This window comes from Rattus rattus, chromosome 10 (genome assembly GCF_011064425.1).
Source record: "Rattus rattus isolate New Zealand chromosome 10, Rrattus_CSIRO_v1, whole genome shotgun sequence".
Classification (NCBI taxonomy): Eukaryota; Metazoa; Chordata; class Mammalia; order Rodentia; family Muridae; genus Rattus; species Rattus rattus.
The window spans coordinates 4,981,082-5,002,986 of NC_046163.1; the positions used below are offsets into that span (position 1 = coordinate 4,981,082).

General features: G+C 46.5%; 1 protein-coding gene across 1 annotated transcript; it reads right to left on the bottom strand.

The window, feature by feature from the left end:
- Positions 1 to 11,853: 11,853 nt before the first annotated feature.
- On the bottom strand, positions 11,854 to 20,821 carry Fcamr (Fc fragment of IgA and IgM receptor). The gene is made up of 5 exons (XM_032915513.1): positions 20,566 to 20,821; positions 15,624 to 15,962; positions 13,988 to 14,726; positions 13,260 to 13,378; positions 11,854 to 12,493 (listed from the first exon to the last, which is right to left on the bottom strand). The coding sequence occupies exons 1-5, from the start codon at positions 20,696 to 20,698 to the stop codon at positions 12,342 to 12,344; spliced, it is 1,482 nt and encodes a 493-aa protein (XP_032771404.1). The 5' UTR covers positions 20,699 to 20,821; the 3' UTR covers positions 11,854 to 12,341.
- Positions 20,822 to 21,905: the final 1,084 nt, after the last annotated feature.

Genomic DNA, 21,905 nt, shown 5'->3' on the forward strand with positions numbered 1-21,905 from the left:
GTCTCACCTCCCCAGTCACTAGGGATTGCCCTGTTCCTATGACTACCTAATACAGGGAGCCGGAAATGCCACTCTTTGAGCACCATCTGCAAAGTTCCCCTTTTCTGCCTAGGGCTTTCAGTACCTTGGGAACTACGAACTACGCTAATTCCCTTTTCAACCCAGACTCTACCCGAGCTCCTTAAAGCTGAGCTGAATGTGGAGAGAGAGTCTTGACCTGGCTATCCACAGCAGAAGACTCCCACAAGCTGAGTCAACTACAGCAAGTCCAGGTCATGACCTATTTCATAGCCAGATAATCATAGCCTTCCTGTGTCACACAGATGGAGCCCATTGTTCCAAATACATTCCTCTACGCTCTCACAACCTTCCCTGCCCCCTTGAAGTTCTATGCACTGTACCTAGGCATGGCTCACCCACTCGTATTTCAAGAGTACTAAATCAAACTCCCAGAAGGGGAAAGGAAAAAGGAGACAGGGGCAAGAGAAACAGGAGGATCAGTCTATACACATGAGTTCAAAGGAGGATCAGTCTATACATGTGAGTTCAAAGGAGGGTAAGTCTATACATGTGAGTTCAAAGGAGGGTCAGTCTATACATGTGAGTTCACTCGTGTGCACTAACCCACAAGACAAGCACAGGTTTTGATGACAAGAAATATTTTTTTTATTATGGAGTTCCATTGAAGATCATAAATCTACAATCTGATTGATGCAAGAAAAAAAAGAAATCATGGTCACTTCCAGGAAAGCTCAGTCCAATTCAACGATATTTCAGATTGGATTTCGTTTTCCTTTTGTCTTCTTTCCCTCCTCTGGGTGGCAACATTACTGCTTTGGTCTTGGTTTGCTGCGCTGCTGTGTTGGTCTTGTTCCTCAAAAAAGAAAAAGTGGTTCTGTGAACCATGATAGAACTCCCACCTAGTCAGTGGGACCCTTTACCTTTACTCCTTCCAAGGGCTTTGCAGTACCCACACTCCAGATTTTCTTGTCTCTATAGCTCAACTCCTTCAGTAGGGCTTTGAGGCTTCTCAGCCCTCCTTTGTTCTTGTGATTGTATAGTGGACTGGCTGATCTGTAGCTTCCTGCGGTCTCGAGAAAACCATGCTCCCATGATGCCTATGTGTCTTTTGAACTGCAGAGCTCTCATGTCATTGGAGGGACAATGGGGTACGGCAAGACGGTGGACCTTGGTAGTTTAGAGAAGACAGGCAATATTGCAGCCTATTGGCTCTGGAATTTCGAAACTGTCTACACAGCACTGTTAATCTCCTCTCTTCTGGAGCTGAGGCTTAGAGCCACGGTGGCAGGTGGGAGGTCACAGAGACGCATTAGTAACAGCTTTCTTCCTCACTAGCAATTTCCTGCTCCAATGATTATAGGGAGATATATGGGGACAGAGATGACACAAGCCCATTTCTGCCATCTGAGAGCTCCTTACACAGTTTTCTGTTCTGCGTCTCCTTCTATTTAAACTCGATAGTCAAGGTACTTGTAGGTTATGTTTGCTTTCCCCCAAGGCAGGGAATAGCTTGTGTCTAGTTGTCATGGGTAGATTAGGTACTAAGGCATAGCCCTAAATATTTGCACAGACACTTGATGAAGAAAGGCTTTGCCGGGGGGAAGAAAATATCAACTAAACCATCATTTCTTTGCTGCCTGAAGGTGGAGGTTGGACTCTGTGCCTACTCCACAACTCTGGGGTAGTGGGTGGCTCTCTAGATCATGTCCTGGGGGCACCTGTTCCCAGTGGTGTCCAGAAGTGTTTTGGCAAGCCATGTTAACACACGCATCCACAAAAAGAAATATGTACATTCTCCATGTAACCCCACTTAGTGATCCAGCTTTGGGAAAGAGGAAACATTAAAATAGAACTCAATGAAAAATCAGGAAGTAAAGTTCCTGTGGCCAGTTTTGAGTCCAGCCGCTAGCTGGTGGTGTGAGCATGGGGACTAACTTCCTCCACATGTGGCAGCTTCCCTCTCTAGAACCCAAGGAGTGATTCCTGAACCAGCTCTGAGGGAGGAGGGACTGGCCCACAGCTAGGGAATATGTCTATATTCAACTTAGTAATGATGATGGCATTACTTTCCAAAACCCACTTCATTTGCTCAAGCCAACCTTCTTCTAGAAATAAGAAAATACGATCTGTTTTCATCCAGTGTGGGGAGGACCAGAGCCACAGGGCTTGAGTTAACATGCTCATATTTGGGTTTGGGCTCTACCCCTAACTTGCTGAGTGACCTTTGCAGGATCATTTCCTCTTTAGCTTGTGGGCTTTTGATATGTTGAATGAGAGAGCATTTGGCCAATTGGTTCACAAGGGCTTTCCAATACTAGGTCTCTGTGTGTCAGCTGAGCACTGTCCAAGTTTGTCGTGGGGTCTGTAACAAGCAACCATAATCTTAGTACCAATAAGCAACAGAAGTATATTCCTCTTCGGTTCTGAAGAATAGAAGTCTAGAATCAAGGAGTCAGCAGGACTTACAAAGCCTCTAGAGGAGTATTTGATGTTGCTTCTTCTAATGTCTAGCTTCTGCTAGTGTTCAATGACATCCTTTGACGAGCAGTTGAAACTTCCAGGTTGTGCCTCTACAGTCACTTTGCCCTCAGCGCATGTCTCCAGTGTCTGCTGCTCTTACAATGACATTTGCGATAGCATAAAATGGCCAACCGCATCACGTGGGGTGATTTCTTTGTCTGATTATCCTGAATTTAATCCTAGACGAGGCCACATTTACAGACTTCCGGAATCTACTACCTGCATCTACTCTGACCATGAACCCTTAAGAGATCCAGAGAACTGGAAATCTGCAGAAGTGTGTATTGTTGTTTCCTCAAGGTGTATAGACATAACTCACATACAACACTGTCCTGCACAAGCCAGGAGATAACAAACCGGCAGAGGCAGTACAGCCTGTGAGAAAGAACAGGCTTTGCACGTAGACTGTCCTGGATTCGCACCCAAGTCTTTCCATCTGCCAGCCGCGATGCCTTGGACAAGTGGGTTAACGTCTTTGGGCCTGATCGTCCTCAATTCACAATGTTGTTATAAAAATTAATATGTGTAAGGGATTGAACTTAGCAGATGCCCATCATTCAGTGTCAAGCACAGGGCAGATCAGGGACTCAGAACTAAGAGGAATTCTGCACTGAACAAGGAAGACCCATGGGCACAGATGTGGAATGATGTCCAAGCGTATTTTGAAAGGAAAGTGGCAGAGACAGGCCTATGACCAAGACCTTCCTGCACTGGGTAATTGCCACCCAACCCCACCCCTGCTGTTTACCAAAGCCTCATTAAGGATGGCCATCTTGAGTTACATTTCCATGGGCAGCAAGGGTGGGCAGCAAGGGTTTTCTACTTCCCTGTTTGTTTGATCCAGTGGAGTATAGAATGTCAAGTCCACACAGATCCAAACTCAGGGATTTGCTAACTTCATGTGCTAAGACTATGGATTGATCCAATCCCTGACAGAGAAGGATCTCCCTAAACTATGCACCCCTTCCTCACTTTGCACGGCCCATCTGTTACCAGCCGGGGGTTTAGACCAGGTTCATTTTTCTCTGCCAGTTAAAGAATTAAAAGGCAAGGGGAAAGTCTCAGACTTATTAGGTGTGAAGACACACACACACACACACACACACACACACACACACACACACACACACACACACACACACACACACACAGAGAGAGAGAGAGAGAGAGAGAGAGAGAGAGAGAGAGAGAGAGAGAGGAGAGCCACATAGCTAAGACTTGATAGCCTAACGTTCAGGTTCTTTCTGATGGCTCGGGGATTTAGGGGTCTTTGGGGGGTCTTCATTCCCTAAGTTTGAACAAAAAGAGGGAGGCTGATAGGCCTACAATTTGGGGGTAAATATGTCCTGATCTTGAACTTGTTGTCCTGCTGGTGGTAGGGGGAGAAGAGCCCACCAGGCCTTTAGGAATCAGGAGAATGAGGAAGATGCTGGATGTTTGCCGTCTTTATTATCTGCTGGTGACCCCCTTTTTCTATGCATCTGCCTACCAGGAATCTGTCGAATCTCTAATCCTTCCTTTCAGATCTGGCATGGGATGGTCCCTGTGACTGTTACTTTTCAAGGTGAATGAAATAAAACTGAACAGATGAAGTGCTGTTTATCGTCAGCTCTGCTCCCATCCGTAGGTCTTTAGCTAAGTCAATATTTAACCCTTGTCCTAGAGTCAATGTTTAATCCCAGGACAGCTAGTTGTATAATTCAGCATTCCCTATCAAGCGAACAATATAGTCAGCTTGATATTAATCACAGTGAATCTGCCAATGCTAAATTGCATCTTCTCCACCTTTGAAGGCTATCAGCTCTTTAGAATTATTCACTCCGACAGTAGCCCATCAGCAGATAACGATAGTTTCCTGACCTCATGACCTCTGACAATGCTCCTTTTCCTTGCTCCAGTTCTGCCTGGTGTGGTGCTCATGGGGAGGAGCATGGAATGGGGTTATTGGCTTTGTTTGTCCAGCTAGCAACCGAGTACTGCTAGCTAGCAACAGAGGACCTGTGCTCCTTGTTTTGAGTCACAGTAGGAGGGATGGAACTGAAAAAGTTTGCTAAAAACTGGTCAAGTTTGCTAAAACTTGCTGAGCCTAGACTGTACTACCCCACCCCCTGCAAGCAAGTCTTCCTTTTAAGGGGCAAGCAAAGAGAAGGGAGATTGATGATAAGCAACCCCATTTGTCTGGATATCGGGGCCCGTATAAAGCCAGGACAAGTGGTCCAAGGTATGGTTGAGAAGGTGTTTGTTGTAGATATGAGGGAGAGTACAACCAGAGGCATCTGGAAGAGGCCAGAGCAGAGAAAAGAAAGTAGTGGAATAAACATTGCCAGTAGACTGAATGAGGCCATAAGGAGGGGTGGGAAGTGAGAACGGAGAGAAGAGAAGAGAGGGCAAAGAGGAGACAGGTCCAAGCGGGGGGTGGGGGAGGACGACCAAGAGCCAAGAGAGGACCAAGAGAGAGGGGACCAAGAGCCAAAAGAACACAAGGCCTGAATGGCAGGCTTATACAGAAATGAGAAACTGAGGGAGGGAAGCCCACGATCGGGAGGTTAGGGTAGAGGCAAGGTGAGTAGAGTCAGGATGAGTAGAGTCATGGACTCTGTAACAGGCATATGCAAAGCTGAGACAGCCTGGAAGCTGGTATGGGCTTTGATATGGTAATAAACTCATCACCGTTAGCCATTTGTCCCCCAACTTCTTTTGGATTTAATGGGGTAGTTCTTTATTGGCTCTGTGAGGATTTGCCTAAAGAGCTTATGGCCTGGAGTCTGCCATCTGGCAGTATTGTGCCAAGGAGGGCGGAGAGGCTGGCAGGTAGAATGGTAGAGTGTAGGGGAGTTTCAAAAGGGAAGAGGGCTGTTAGCTGATTGCTAATTCCAATATTTACTTATAGGAGCCACTTATGGGTCAAACACATATTCCCGTTTTAGGGTTCTCCTTCTTATCAAGTGAACATTCCAAGTTACCTCTTCCATGACCACTTTCCTGCTGTGACACACTTCAGTCCTTCACTGCGTGCTCAGTGTTGACTGCTGACCGTCAGACAGAGAGTGCACAAGCATAACTTCTGGGGCCCCCGGGATGAGTGTGGAACCCTTTATCATTTTGGCTGAGAGAGAAGGGAAGGAAGAGGTTGTGGCAGCCCCACCCCCAGGCCGACTGTTGAGTGGAAGTAGGCTATTGTGGGTACATAGAGCATAGCTGAATGCAAAATGTAGAAATGGAAAGTTGGCTGTGACCCATTAAGACCTTAGTTCCCCTCCGGGGATCTCCGCAGGCTCTAAGAAGCTTTGAGTCTATTCCAAGCGTTAGGGACAGATGAACAAGTCTTTTTCTGAGATTAGCAGACCGCCCCTCACCCCGTGCGACGCGACGGAGAAGGAGGAAGAAACTTTGAGTAGACATCCAAAGTCAACAGGTTAGTGCCAGGTGACAGGGCCCTGCCCCTCTCAAAAGCCACCTGGGACTCCCAGATTTGCTGTTTCCTCGTTCCTGGTTTGGGACGGACTTGTAGCCCAAGGTGTGCCAGGTAGGCAGGCGCTGGACAAACAGCTCCTGCAACACCCTGCAGCCTGTGTCCATCTGAGCCTTATGATCCCAAGTCTTCCGTTCTGGTGTTCAATCGTGTCGGCAATTTTTAGCTGTCCATGTTACACTGTGGTGGTTGAGAACTGGTTGTCTTTTCTGTCTTTTCAACAATCTGTCTTTCTGTGTCAGGCTCTAAAGAAGCAACTTTTCTAACCTTTGCCTGCTCTTTTGTGTTTTGTTTTCTATTAATTGATTAATCAATTATTAATTATTATTTTTTGAGATAGAGTCTCACTCTGTAGCCCAAACTGGCTTTGAACTCGTAACAACCCTCTGGCCTGCGACTGCAGGCAAGAGTCACCACATTAGCTGCCTTTGCCTGAACTCTTAGCCAAAGTAAACTGCCTCATCTTTCAAAAGTGTCTGCGCAACGTGTTCAATCCCTTTAGGCCTAGTACCAGTACCTTGCCTGACTCTCCCTCTTTTCTAAAATGCGCTGAGCCCCTTGGCAGGAAATGCAACTCAGAAAGAGATTCGGATTGAGAGTTCATATCAGCGTCAGAACTCTAGTTCCCACAAGCCTCTGCGGTTGGGGGTGGAGTCTCCTTTCTGCTGGGTTTCAACCAGCTGCCCAGAGTGGGCTGTCGAGTTTGCCTATATTCCTGCTGATAGCAAGGGGAGCAGATGGCCGAGTGTGTCTGAAGCCAAACTATGGCCCTTAAAGAATGGAGTTTGGTGGTCCTGGTGGCCACATACAGGGTCACCTAGAGTCCATTTTCAATTGTAAAGTCTCCAAAACATGTTTGTCAAACAGTGAGCTCCCGGGTATCTCCTGGGTAGGTAGAGGATGGTCAGAAACTCCACATCTCTTTGGCTCATGTGTTCTAGTGTGTGTTTCAGTGGAGGATCCTTCAATGCAGGCAGCTATTAAATGGATTCAGTATTTCTCAAATCATTCTATGCGAGGTGAAGAAATAACTTCTGAAGTGTTAGGAGTGACGCTGTCTGGGGTCCTTGAAACGATACTGTCTACGGGTCCTGAGCGATTCATTTTCTCTACCAGTTAAAGAATTAAAAGGCAGGAAAATCTGAAGTACAGTGAGTAGCAGCAGAGAAACCTCAAATATGGCAGACAGAACTGACAGTTGAAAAGGGGTATTTATTGGGGGTGATACAGAGAAAGCCCCTCTGCAGACTCTGAAAGCTGAAAAATCTCATAATTCTCACGTGGGGCCCTTAAAGCCTCTGAAGTGATTCCTCCTCTCAGACGGGCCTGTTGATGAGAGACAAGAGCCTACAGAGCCTTCGACTTAAGTGGCCAGGCTTCTGCCTCAAGTCAGGAGGGTGAGGAAGAAGCTGGGCATCTTGGAAATTCCACCACCCTCATTACCTAGTCATTGTCCTGTCCTCATCTGCCAGCCAGAGAGTTCTAACTCCGCGTTTCTCAGTAGGGTTCAGTGAGAAGCGTTTACACATGGACACTCGACATTTGTGCTCCATTTGTCCAAATGTCAGCAGGCACCTCGGGGCTAGTGTCTGAACTTTCAGCTCTCAGTCTGGCTGTGTGAACTCCCCCCACCCGGCGTCCCACTAAGCTCAGACTAGAATAGGCTAGTTAGTGTTTCAAGAGAACAAATGTCTGGAGATGATTGTATTAATGATTGTATACAAGGAGAGAAACATGCACCCTCATGAGACTCTAAGCAGGAAAACACCTGACCAGAAGACAAGGTTATTGTCAGATCCAGAGGAAACTCCACTTCCCCCAACTCCAAAAGGCAGTACCCAGAAACGACCATCTTGGCTCAGCTCTGCAGTATAGGATTACTGAAGGATACTGTCAGCATTCCTCGGGAACCCTTGAAAGAGTTTCTGTCCACCAGAAAGAGGTAGATATGGAACCTATCTCCCCTTCCACTGGAGGTTGCAACATCTGGCTCCCTGCTGACATACAATGATGCATACCAAAGCCTATGCTAGCCCCAGGCTCCTTTAGTCCCTAGTCACACATACTTGTTATGCATTTCAAAGCCAATGCCCAGCCTTCCTGCCCTCCTCACCCCCTCCACTGAGCTAGCTCTCAGACTGTTAACAGTTCATAAGCACCCTTCTTCCCCATACCTCTGTATGTCCTTATACAGGGGAAAGGTTTTCCCTACCCCAAGCCCAAGTGTGCTAGCCTCAGTATTTTCTCTTGCTCCTCTCGGCTATTCCTGTTTCCCTAGCCCTAGCCATGTCTGCTCTACTTTTTCTCTCTGCTCTGGACTTTTCCAGGTGCCTCTGGTTCTCTCTCTCTCTCTCTCTCTCTCTCTCTCTCTCTCTCTCTATATATATATATATATATATATATATATATATATATGTATAATCATGGAGTGATCATTTCAGTGGTTTCTATATGGTGTCCTCGATTACAACTATCAATATATACAAACAAGATGGCTGACAAAGTAGTAGTGATCAAGGATAGAGACTGCAGGCGGGCCACGTGTCCCAGCTTGCTTCTCCTCAACCCTATGAGATGTTTCCTCTGTCAGTTTCCTCATCCCTAGGACAGGAATAGCCACAATTACCTTCAGAAATATGGCATCTGTTGTGTATAGAATGAGCTGTGTAGAAACATGTGAACAGGAAGTTAGCTACATTACCAAGTAGAAAGAGGAGTGTTAGAGAGCTGAGCCCAACTGCTTCATCTTGTGAAAATCAGTGGCATCCCTGAACCCTGGAAGGGAAGTGACCCACGCAAGTGTCTCTGATTCTTGGTAAGGACGGGTTCCCTGCCTCTCACTTCAGGGGCAGGAGCATGGTGCTGGTGGAGTTGGTCTGCTCTGCATGGTTTGTCTCTTGCCCTTTAAGTTTAGCCTGCCCCATTCATGTGTAGTTTCTTTGGGCCATAAAGGAGAGCTGTAAACAGGAGTGACCTACTTCCTTTTTCTGCCAGCTACTCAAATCTTAATTTGTCCCTGCCTCCCTCCAAACACCGGGGCTAGAGACTGACCTCCTGCAGCTCCTCCTGGTGGATCTGAGGTTCCTTTAAAGCACCTCCACTCCTGGAGACCTCCTTGGCTCCACTGTCTCACTACTGGGGCCCATTCCCTCCTATCCCCCTCTAGTATTAAGACAGGCAGCAAGACAGGACACCATAGCTGCTCAGTTCAGGACAAGAAGTATTAGAACGGTTCAGAGGAGGGAGAAGGCTCAGCAAGGGGAAGCAGGAAGTTCCTGAGGAGACAGGTTTGATCTTCCAGGACATACGTGTGAGTGTATATACATACCTGTGTGTGTGTGTGTGTGTGTGTGTGTGTGTGTGTGTGTGTGTGTATACAGTCTTGTGGAGTCTTGTGGTTTAATGCAGGCATTGCAAATTATGGTTGAAGGCCTAATGCAGCTTCCTGTTTCTGTGACAGTGTGGCTGGAATGTAGAATCACCAGTGATCTGTATATCCTCTACAGCTACAGAGGTGAAGCCAAGTGCTGCCTCAGAGGCTTCTGAGTTGTCAAACCTAAGACGTTTGCTGTGTGGCCCTTGGAGGAAAAGTCGACCGTGTCTTGTTTCAGTGCATTGGCTTCCCTAATGCGTGATCTAAGGAGATCCAGTTCAATGACATTGCTTTGCCAAGTACAATAGCCCAGTGTACATCGTGTCCCTCCCCTCAGTTACTTACTAGTTTCCCTTGGATAGCTAATGCTCTGAGAAGCCCTGCAGGTAAGAATCTGTTCATTTGTCTAGAACTTCCCAAATCTCTTAGAGCTACAATTTAATTTCCTTTCACTACCTCTTAACTTCCCTAGAAGTGAGTGATGTCCTATGGATATTCTTGGTAAGACTGATTGGTTAAGCACATCAAATAGCCCGAACTTTTGACCCATCCCAGATATCAATAAACGACAGGTCTGATCTTTCAGGATATGCATGTGAGTATGAGTGTGTATACATACATGTGTGTGTGTGTCTGTGTATGTGTGTGTATGTACATGTGTATATGTGTGTATGTGTGTATGTGTATGTGTATGTGTGTGTATGTGTGTGTATGTGTGTGTATGTGTGTGTATGTGTGTATGTGTGTGTGTATGTGTGTGTATATGTGTGTGTATATGTGTGTGTAGTGTGTGTCTGTGTGTACGTGTGTGTGTGTGTATATATGTGTGTATAGTGGTGTGTGTGTATGTGTGTGTGTGTGTGTATGTGTGTGTGTGTATGTATGTATGTGTGTGTGTGTATGTGTGTGTGTATATGTGTGTGTATGTGTGTATATATATGTGTGCGTACATGTGTGTGTGCGTGTGTATATGTTTGTATGTATGTATGTATGTATGTATGTATGTATGTATGTATGTATTATATACCTGTCAAGAACTACTGGTTCATGGATGGAATGGAGCTATAGTGGCTTTTCCATCTCTCTCACTGGTTCCTCAGGCAGGCTGAGATTGTGGGCAGAACATAGTCTGGAGCAATGGTTGTGGTCTGACACACTTTTGACAAGCTCTGCTTTGTTTATACCGAAGTGGTTGAAGTGGAAAGGCACTAGGCCAAGGTCATGTGTGCTTATACTCTCTGTTTGTCTCTGTCTGTCTCTCTCTGTCTCTCTGTCTGTCTCTGTCTGTCTCTCTCTGTCTCTGTCTCTCTCTGTCTCTCTGTCTCTGTCTTTGTCTCTGTCTGTCTGTCTGTCTGTCTGTCTGTCTGTCTCTCTCTCTCTCTCTCTTCACTAGTTTTATTGCCCGAGTGACTCCCAGCAAGTGGCTGCTTCCACTGGGACTCAGGTTCCCTGTCGCACAGTGGCTCTCGACCTCCCTAGTGTTATGACCCTTTAACACACTTCCTCATGTTGGGGCAACCCCCAACCATAAAATTATTTTTGTTGCCACTTCATAGCTCTAATTTTGCTACGGTTAAAAATCATAATGTAAATATATGATATGCAGGATGTTTGATATGTGACCCTTGGGAAAGGGTCCTTTGACCCATCCCCTCCCCCAAAGGGGTCATGACCCATGGGTTGAGAACCACTGTTCTAGATTAAGCATATAAAGATCTGTGTTTCCACCTGGCTAGATGCATCCAATCTGAATTTATGCATTATCTATCTATCTATCTATCTATCTATCTATCTATCTATCTATCTATCTATCTATCTTTCTATCTATCCATCCATGACAGGTTTCCCATCAGACCCGAGGATGCCTCACTTGACTTTCTTGGTATAGTATCTGGGGTCATGATGAGGTGCGAATAGGTATTTCTGAAGGACTCGGATGCCACTGACCGTTTGGAAGGCAAGACAGAGCCTGTCCATGTGACAGTTCTTAAATTGGTGTTGGGACCTTTCTTCCCCCATAGCTTCCATTGCTCAATGACCATACTGCCCAATACAGAGCACGTGCTGGCATGTCTGGCAAAGAAAATCCCAAATGTGATTGCTGAAAAGATGGTGGGGTAGAAGAAGAGAGAGAAGAGAAGAAGAGAGAGAGTGGGTAAAAGTTCCCCAATAACAGATGTGGTTGTAAGACAGAATCCACATAAAATTCCTCTCGTTTGTCCTTCTGTCTTTCCCAAACTGTCCCCAGCCTGTCCACAGCCTTTGATACCAACCATTCATAAACAGTGGAACAAGAGGAGATTGATAATGAAAAGTACCCCCTTCTTCCATTATTTAGGGAAATCCCAGAAAATCTCGACATGGGCAGAAGACCCACAGCATAATGAGGGCACAGTCAAATATGGAGATAGGATACAAAGAGTGGTTGCTTGTTCCTCCCGTCTCTCGTGGAAACCACCCTCCGACACAATTGTCTAATGAATCCCCCCAAAAAAACAAATGAAGGCCCTTGGGTGTTCAGACCTCCTGCCAGGAGGATCTTCAGTGTCCACCAAATCCATGCCATCCCCAGCCAAACAGCCATGGGTGTTTAATTTGCTGAAGTCCCACTAGAGATGTAGTGAAATAGATGAAGTACAATTACAGTCCTTAAGGAGCTATGGCTGTGCTTGCTTGGGCGAGCCTGGTATAGGAGAATGCTGTTAACGTGAGCAGCAGGCTGAGTATTAATGGGTAGAGAGAAGGGAGGGTGCCCAGAGGCAGCAGTGACAGCGCCACTTTGGAGAATGCCTGGTTGTCTGAGACCCAAACTGGTAGCCCCCCGTGACTCCAGGTGGAGATTGAACTCAGTTAGCTTCATGTAGGTGGAGGAAAACAAGAAGGGGATGAAGAAGCCATGGAGCTATCCGGCTTGGTCCTCCCTCCATGGTGACCGAGTTCTTTACCTTCCCATCCTCAGAGTCCTGGGTCCTTCTCCAGGACGGTCAGGCTGGCTCGGGTAGGAAGGTCACTCTGCTGCAAGTTCTTACCCTCTCCAGGGAGCTTATCCGGTGGGAAATGTGTCATCTGAATTAGCGTGATCCTTGGCACCCTTTCTGTCTTCTGAGCTGCATAGAGACACATAGAAGGCTATGAGTATTCTGGGGTGGACATACTGACTTGCCTTCCTGAGACTTGGAAGCCAATTTTTGAGAATTTCCCAAGTCTAGTAGTGGGCTGGAGAGATGGCTCAATGGTTAAGAGGGCCTGAGGTTCAATTCCCAGCAACCACATAGTGGCTCACAACCATCTCTAATGAGACCTGATGCCCTCTTCTGGTGTGTCTGAAGACAGCTACAACGTACTTATATATAATAAATGAATAAATCTTTTTTTTTAAAAAAAAGTCTAGTAGCCAAGCCCTTAGAACAATAATGATTGGTCCAGACTATTTGACCCCTGGCCCTGAGAACCCCGCCCTCTCCTCCCAGCTCCCAGAAATCCTCAATCTCTTTTCATTCTATCTCTTTCCACCATGGAGCATTCATATCAAGAGTCTGTATCCCTGGGTTGTTACTGCGAGAACAGTGCAGGCCGAACAGAAGGATGCAGATGCAGCCCTTGGCCCCAGGGCTCTGTGTGCTCTCCTGGGCTCTGCCTCCAGGGTTGTCAGTGTGGCTCCATACATATGGTTAATAATTCCTGTCGTCCTCCAAAGATCTCCTGAAACCAAAGACTGCCACTGAGGCAGAAGTGTGAAAGCCACAACCAAGAGTAGTTAGGTGGTTCAGAGTAGATTTCACCTTTTCAACATCCAAAAGTGTGGCCATTTTATCTAACCTGACCCACTTGATCTAACCTGACCCAGCCTGAGGCTATAAGAGCTCAACTCACAGGTCCTCTCTCCCCCGAGTCTCCTTTTCAGCAGGACCAGAGCAGCAATTAGAAGCAGGGCCAGCACAATGGAGACTGGAGTCAGGATCCGAGAGTCGCTTTCTCTTTCTGTAAAAGTACTGTGGAGAAGAAAGAGAAGAGCACAGGGCCACAGAGATCAGAACTAGACGGAGTGTTAAGACTGATAGCTCACTTCCCTCATTGTTCCACGGGTGGTCAAGCCGAGTTCCAGGCAAACTGGCCACCCTTGTCCCTGTAACTGGCTCCCAGAGGAACTGCTCTCTTCAGCTCCTAAACCCTGGTCCTTTGCTTCGCTTCACCCCGCTGTGCATGGGTCGCAATATGCTGTATTGAGAGAGAGGATGACCAAGAGACAGGACGTTGGCCCAGGCAATTGGCTTTGTCACATCTTTTCTTTGGGCCTTCAGCAAATTATGCCCCTTCTCTGGAGTTCTGCTCCCCACATTAAGCAGAAAGTCCCAAGGGTCCCAGCCTAAGAGTTGCTTAATCGTATCATTTAGATTTTTGCTAACCACTGGGAAGCGTTCAGATACCATTATCACTGCATGGGCTCTGGGCCATGAAGGAAGGTAGCTGATGCTTATGTGCTCCATCCACCTTTTACGGATTCGTAAGACACAAAGGGAGAGAGGTCAGCAGAAGGAAGAGCTGGCCAGGAAACAGGGCAGGTCGGGGTCCCCAAGTCAGGAGAAAGATGCAAGGCTTACCTCTTCATGGATGACCCTTTGCCTGAAACCCACATAGGGCCTGCTGCTGAGAGCTGGCTTGGTGTCGAGGGGCTGCTTTCTTCAGGAGTGTTTCCTAGGTTCCCATCAGTTCTTCCTTCCATACATGTAGCATTCAAGGTCTGTGCACTTGGAGCTGGCGATGACCCCTCCAGGGAGTACAGCATTTGTTGCTTAGAAACCTTCGTTTCATCTTGGAGAGTTTCCCAGGTCCCATGCTCTGAGATCAGGACCGACGGCCTTGTGGTTCCTGTGGTCTCCCTGGGTGCATCTGGAGACGTGCTGACATTTGTTTCCTCTCGAGGCCCATCAGTCTCTGGGGTTGTGCCTTGCTTCCTACCCTCACTCGTGGTAGCACCAGTTGTTACTGAGTTCCTGGTGCTCCACACCCAGACACCCTGTGTTGTACTGAACAGACTCCCTGATTTTGGAGCTGGACCCTCTGGCGTGGAGACCGCCACCTTGACAGAGCCCTCCTCTCTGCTGCTTGTCCCTGGAACCATTGTTCTGGCTGTTGTTAAGGTTTGTCTTCCGTTGGTAGAAGATGTAGTTTTGCTTGTACCTGTGGTTGGAGCTGATCTGTCCCATTCTGAACCTCGGCCGTCTAGGACCTGGGTGACTCCTGAGGTCCATCTGTTAGCTGCTGAAGATGCTGTCCGAGGAGATGCTGTGATGGGCTCACTAGAAGCTGGAGCTGCTGCATAGGTTGTGTTGGAAGGGCCTGCGTGGGCGAACACAGAGAAAGGCCAAGATGGAAGGTTATCTGGGTTACCGACTGGATTCAGCAAAGGGTATTTGGCCAAAGGGTGTGTTAATTAGGATGCACCACACTAAGATTCAATCTTCTACCAAAATGTCAGCTAAATCTCAACCTGCTTTTATTCTTTTGCAAATACTCACATCTTTTTTAAAATTTCTACTTTCTTCCCTCAGGCCTGTATTTTCCTATTCAGCTACCCATTCATCTACTCTGCAGGGTACCATTCAGCAAAGGGGTAAAGAAGCCTCCGATTGCATCAGACAATGCTTAGACTGTAGCATTCAAAGGGGTTTGTACGCTCACCGGGAAGATGGATTCTGACTAGGTATTCTGTAGAGCAGCCTTTATGGGACACACCCTGCCCTTACACCTCCACCCATGAGACTGGACCCAACCTCTAAGAGGAGAGCCTTGGACTGGTCAGATGTCTGCAGAGGGTCTCAGCAGGGGCTACTATAGAAAAGTCTAGCCTCAGACCTTCTGTTCTCCTGTGTGGCGCTCGGCAGTGCTACGTCTTGTCTGCATGACTGAACATCAAGTTGTCTGGAACCAGAGAAATTTTGTCTAGGTCATGGAATTTTTGGAACTTAGCTCAAACTTTCATTCTGCAACATTCATGGTAAAAGAACTGGGCGGGAGACCCTGTGTATTCTGTTGGGTGGTTTTCCCTGCTAACTGCCTTCCTGAAGATGACTTCTATCTAAACCAGAAGTTCTCCTCCCAGAGCCTTTCTCTTATACTCTCTTTATTGCCAAAGGCTTAAAGCTTTCTTGGGCTTCCGAGCCTTCTTTTGTATTGACTTTTTTTTTTTTTTTTGAACATTGGTTTTACAAAAATTGGCCATCCATCAACTCATACCTGCAGACACAGTCAGATTCACGCTGAAGAACAGCATGTCGTTTCGGTCTCCAATGCCACAGCGGTAAAGTCCCGTGTCACCTAGGGACAGCTGGAGCAGCCTCACCATGAACAAACCACTCTGTGGAACGTCGGTGAGAGCCACACGCCCGCGGTAGTCGTGGTGAGTGTATTGGTTGGTGGACACGATGGTGTAGCAGATCCACAATGGAGGCCCCAGGCGGCACCAGTATTTTCTTTGATGCCTGTTGACTGAGGTGGGGGCATAATGGCAACGGATGGTGACAGTTCCCCCAGTCTCGCCAGACACCAGCTTGGGGCCTCTCAATGCGTTTGCACCTGCAGGCAGAGAAAATTGTCAAAGGAAAGGGAGCAGAGAGTGCAATCACTCTGAGAGAGTTAGGTTACCAATTCTGCTTGTCAGAAAATGCCGCTGTGAAGGGGGCCTGTAGAACTAAAGAGGGAAGCACTAAGGAAGTAGACCTTGCCCAGAGGTAGAGACGGGAGCTGAATTTAAGGTCTCAATACAGACTCTTATCCAGTATTTAGCTAACACGTATATGTTAGGTGTTCCCATGCAAGTCTGTCTAGACCCACATTCATTTCCCTAAGTTCCACCTATATGCTTGTAGGAAGGAGGAGGCCGCTCCAGACTGACGGCATTGGTCTTTGTGGCATGTAAAAGAAAAGTGCTACTTGGTGTGGACATATCCGTGTGCTTCCCTCCACTTGGTTGGTGCATTTTCCAGACCAATGGCTGACATTTCCCCAGGCTAGCCACTTCTCTATAGCCCAGAACACTGAGCATGCATGAACACAGTTGGCACGCGAGCACAGGAGAGAAGTATTGTGACTTTACCTGCTTTGGCAATATTTAGCTGAACCAGAGTACATATGAGCCAGCACGAGGAAGACATTAATTTGATAAGGTGTAAGTGGAAACAGAGTTTATTATTTCACTGACGTTTCCCACTATCTCTGCGGACCTCTGTGCTCTTTAATGAGACACCAGGCACAATCTTGTGTATAGTAGATTTCATCGTCTTTCTTGGCACACGGAATGTAGTCTAGTCTAGCCTAGCATTATACTTTCATCCCGATGTGATAACAGACTGAAACTTGGGTCTCATCTAGCTGAAGGCTTTTTCTTTGTTCCTGCTAGCCTTGGAGAGTGTCATTGAGGAGATGTACAGGTTGGGTCTCTCCATTTGTTTTCTTCTGTGGCTCAGAGCTGAGACTTGGGGATCTTCCAGGTCTCTCTTGGAGAAGGGGATGGTGGTGCATGAGACAATGTTCCTGTGTATGGCTAATGTCCAAAGTATCTCTCTGTCTGTCTGTCTATCTATCTATCTATCTATCTATCTATCTATCTATCTATCTATCTATCTATCTATCTATTCATCTGTCCATCCATCCATCCATCCATCCATCCATCCATCCATCCATCCATCTTTTAGTAGCTTCTGGCTGTACTTCCCTCCTGTGAGAATGGCTTCTCATTTTGATGGCCTTTTATGGCCAGCAATGATAACCTGAGACTTCTGGCTTTCTGCACTTCTTTTTTTTGGCCACAGTCTCCTGTGGATGTCTCTTGGTGAGGGCCCCAAATTAGGTTCAAGGAAGCACGTTTTGTCCTGTCAGAAGAAACCTGGCCTATATGACAAATTCATTTGGTTATTCTCTAGACGTGCCTTCCCTCACATGACTCAGAGTGAAAGTGGCCTATTCTTTCAAGCATTTCTTACACCGAGCTCTTCAGTCTTCCTAGGGTTCTTTGCCCTCCCTTAGGAGGTCAGGATGGCTGCCTGTTTGGCTATTTCGGAAACTGACTTCCTTATTTCTTCCCACACAAAGGCCACTGAACATTTGAGTTCGGGATGTGAGTAGCTGGTGGTCTGTTACACATCTTAAGTTCTTCTGAACCCAGGAAAGCTCTGATCGGTATCCCCTTACCAGAAGCAGTTAAAGAACTTGTGGACTCTTTGTATAAATCATTCTGTTTCAAAATGGGGTTCAGTATGACAATACATGCCATGAACTCATCAAGAGGCTGAGGCGGGAAGAGTTTGGAGTTTAATGCCAGCCTAAGGTACGTAGTGAGTCCTGCCCCCAGCTCACAGGGATGCAAGCAAACGTGTCTGGGAATCAGCACCTGGTTTAACCGAGCTACCTGGGGAGAGGCAGCGGAAACCACCGAAGAAGAACGGATTCCCTCAGCTATGCTTGACACTGCAGCAACAGCTGAATGGACAGGGGAATTGGATGTTTAACTGTCAGTGACCCTTAGGCCAAAGAAGTTACCCAAGGTTCTTGTGAACCACAAAGTAACAACTTACAACCTCCCCTTCCCAACACCCTGGCACGTAGGCTGGGGGCTCCCTTTCCCCTTCTTCCCGCAGCATGGAGACAGAGAGAAGGCCAAGGAAGGGACTCAGACCTCCGTAAAGCTTTGTCAGAACTTCACTCGACCCAGACAGCACAGCCCCGAGTCTCTTCTACAGGTCTGAACTGAAGTCTCATCAGTTCAGCTCCCCACATGAAACATCCTGGGGGGGGGGCAGGGGCAGGGGGGGGCAGGGGGGGGGGCAGGGCAGGGGGCAGGGGCGGGGGCGGGGCAGGGGTGAATTCAGAATGCATCCTGACAAATAATAAATACCAAATCGACATTTTAAAATTTGATGTACTTTTATCCTTTCTTGTCTGTTACTGCTAATTTGGAAATCATTTTAAACTTGGGAGGGGAGGGACATCCTCTTGAAGAATGGAATGAGGAACCGTGAGAGGGTGGCCCAGGAAGGGGCCACGACTGGATTGTAAAAATAAAATAAAAATAAAATATGAATCCTGGAATGAATCTCATAAGAGCACAAAGGTAAATTGTACTATGGAATTCAATACAAGACGCAGAAGATAATTCTATAAAGAAATAGAAACCCAGAGGAAAAACCAAACTGAAATACTGGAAATGAACGACACAGTAGGGATTGGGAGCTCATACTGTCCTCATCCTCATCAATAGAATGGTCAGACTATCTGAGCTAGAAGACAAGATGGGAAAATTGGCACACTCCAACAAGGAAGAGATTGCTAGCGCATGGCTATGCGGGGTACTGTAAAGTCATTTGGGACATCACAAAAGATCAATTTAAGAATCACCGGCATAGAAGAAGGAAAAGGTGGAGGAGTAAAAGGAGGAGGAGAAGAGGAAGAATTTTTAATTTTCAGCAAAATCAAAGCAGAAATTTATGAATAATTAGAGAGATGCCAATCCAGATACCGGAGATATTTAGAATATCACATAGAAGAGACCGTAAAGGAACTAACTCCCCTTGTCATATTATAATTAATCTACTAAAATATGCAGAACAAAGAAAATACATTGAAAATGCCCGAGAAGCATCCAGTTGAGTATAAAGGCAGGCCTATAAATAACTGAATTCTTCGTAGGAACTTTAAAAGCCAGGAAGTTTGTAATGATATGTTTCAAATCTTGAGAGGTAATAGCTGTGATACCCAACAGTTATCGGTCATTGAAGAAGAAAGAAAAACTTTCCACAAAAATATGCTGACTATTAATTCATAACTTGAAGAAATTCCTCAGATTGAAGAGAAAGCCAACTGAGGCCACAGGAAAGAATAATAAAGTAGTTAATTAAGAGAGGAATAAGAAAACACTAAACAACAAATTCAACGAACGTTGACAGGAAGTAGTGCACAGCTCTCAATTTCCCATAAAAGATGGATCGGTACTACCTTAGGATAGTAAGACCATGGGAAAAAATTGTTCCAAGCAAATATGTCCTGGAAACAAGCAAGTGTTGTTTTTCTAATTCATCAAGAGAGAGAGAAAAGGCCGTTTCATGATGATTAGGGGAGCAGTTCTCGAGAGGATATTCCAGTTCTGAACACACACGCCACACAGGTGTACCCAGTTTCATAAAGCAAACGTGACACATGTAAAGGCATAGATTAACGCTAACGTAAGAGTGGGTAACATCACACTCCCACTCAGTAGATGGCCATCCTAACAGAAAACAGACAAACAAAAGGAAACACAGAGGAACATCTGAGTAAGAAGATGACATCGTAGGTGAGACGGGTTGGTGGATCTGGGAAATCTCTATAGAATAATCATCCAAACATAGCAGAATGCACATTCTTCTCAGCAGCCCAACAGGTCACATGTTAGGGCATAAAGCAAATCTTAACAATATAGGAAAATGGAAATAATTCCTTGTATTCTGTATGAACGCCTGGGACCTAAGGTCTAACAGGAGAGTTGCAACCATAAATGTTTTGGTTGTATCAATACCAATAAAGGCTTAATTAAACAACATGCCACAAACCACATGATAAAGGTTACTGGTATTGCAGTTTATCATTAACAGGCAAGAATAGCAATCATCATTGAAATTATTAAATTGTGTATACCCTAGATTCTAAGAATTCTTGTGTCCTGGAGTAGACACATTTGAAAGGGTCGCTGTATCACCATTAGTCAGGAGGATGCAGATGTCTGGCTTTCTGATTGAGAATTTTTGACTGACTCTTGCAGTACACACACTTTTTTTTTATTACTTCTGAAATTAAGGACCAATACCTCAAGTATTCATGTGGTGAGTTACTAACTATCTCTTGGCTTCCATAATGATTAAAGGATTTAAATTATATACTAGTCAAATATAACCATTAAAGAATGGGCTGGCATTAAGATTACCTCACCTGGGGACCCTGTTGCTAAGCCTCTGCTTCTTGTTAAATGGAGGGGGGCAGGGTCACTCATCATCATTGTCCAACCATAGTGCAGCGTGTTGCTATGACTTCCACTGGGGACTGGGGTGGGGGTGGGAGTGAGGCCTGCAGTTGGGGCAGGCGTTACATTGGGATAGGACTCATGACAAAGGAGATCTGTGGCCAGACAGAGGGAGAAGAGGGGCTGTACCTGAAAGGGAGTTCTTCCAGCAGCAAAGGGTCGTGGGAGCTGTGTGTGCTTCCACAGAGTAGAGATGGGCCCTGAACTGTTGAGAGCCAGACTGCAGCCGTCTGGAATGGGGCCTCCTGTGTGGAGGGGTCATGGATGAACCTGGGTGAAGAGAGAAGCCCAGGTATCAGGTGCCACCAAACGCCTACAAATCCATTCTGAGGAAAAGAGTGTGAAGTCAGCTCTAATCCCTGTCCCAACACCCCATCCAGTAAGAGAGCAGTCCTCACAGGGCTCCTGCTGACTCTGAATCTGCTGGGTATAAAGTGGCAGAATGGCAGGGTGGGGAGGGAGGTGGGGGAGCCAAAGACTACACATCTTAACATTCACAGAGATTGCGTGCGTGCAGGGACACAGGGACAGGTCTCTGAGTGAGGATTAAAGTACTGACTGACCTTGGAACGATTAAGTTTAGAATACTCAGAGAGGTAAAGCTGTCTGTTTACTGCATGCGAACAGAGAGGTCCTGGGCCTTCCTGAGGAGCAGTAAGATTAGAGCATCACACATCACACAGCAGTGACTGCAGTGGCACTCTGACTGTCGATGAGCCAGACGTGATGAATCCATTTTTAGTACTATCACAGTACTTTCACTCCTTAACGAATTCAATAACGATTTGTAGAACAACTCCCTGGACTAGAGTCTAACTGACAGACACTCCACACACACTATAATCTTCAAGGCCTCCCCATTACCATCAGAATAAAATGTAGGCATCTCTGCATGGGGAAAGGATCGTTTACCCTCTTGCCTGGTCTATACCTGGCCTGCCTCAGCACACCAGGCTGCAAGGGCTGTCAGGACTGGATTCTAGCCATAACGCACTTGTCCTCAGCTCCTAGCACCTAAGCCCTTCATAAATACGCATTAAATAAGTGACCAGTTATATTTTTAATCATATAATTCCTTTGCATACTGACTTCTTTATGTGTAGGATACGATCTCCACTTTTATGTTGTTAGTGCTGGGCCGGGCACTTAAGTGTTTGTGAAAGGAGTGGACCCGAAGCCTGTAACATTTGTGTTTGGGATACCTTGGAACCTTGTAACATATTGTAAACAGTTAAATTTCAGTCATCCCCTTAAATGGAAGAGAGCAGGGGTGGAGGGGGAGGCCTAGGTGGGGTGTGTGTTGGGCAGGGGGCTGGGGTGGGGGGAACAATGACTATTCTAGATATCATGGCGCTAGGCATATGAAGTCTCTCCTGAGCTCTGAAGGCCTTTATTTCCCGGAGCCCAGATCCACAGCGCAGTGGTGTCGGATCTGCTCGGTTGGTTCTGTCAGGGCTTTAACAGTCTCG

Bases quoted from the DNA above. Each gene is read 5' to 3' on its own strand.
- Fcamr (XM_032915513.1), bottom strand. From the start codon at position 20,698: ATGACCCCTCCACACAGGAGGCCCCATTCCAGACGGCTGCAGTCTGGC. The intron at 14,727-15,623 runs GTATGAGTTGAT...TCGCCCACGCAG, and splicing joins GAATCTGACTGTGTCTGCAG to GCCCTTCCAACACAACCTAT. The intron at 12,494-13,259 runs GTGAGTTGAGCT...GTCTCTATGCAG, and splicing joins ACTCGGGGGAGAGAGGACCT to CTCAGAAGACAGAAAGGGTG.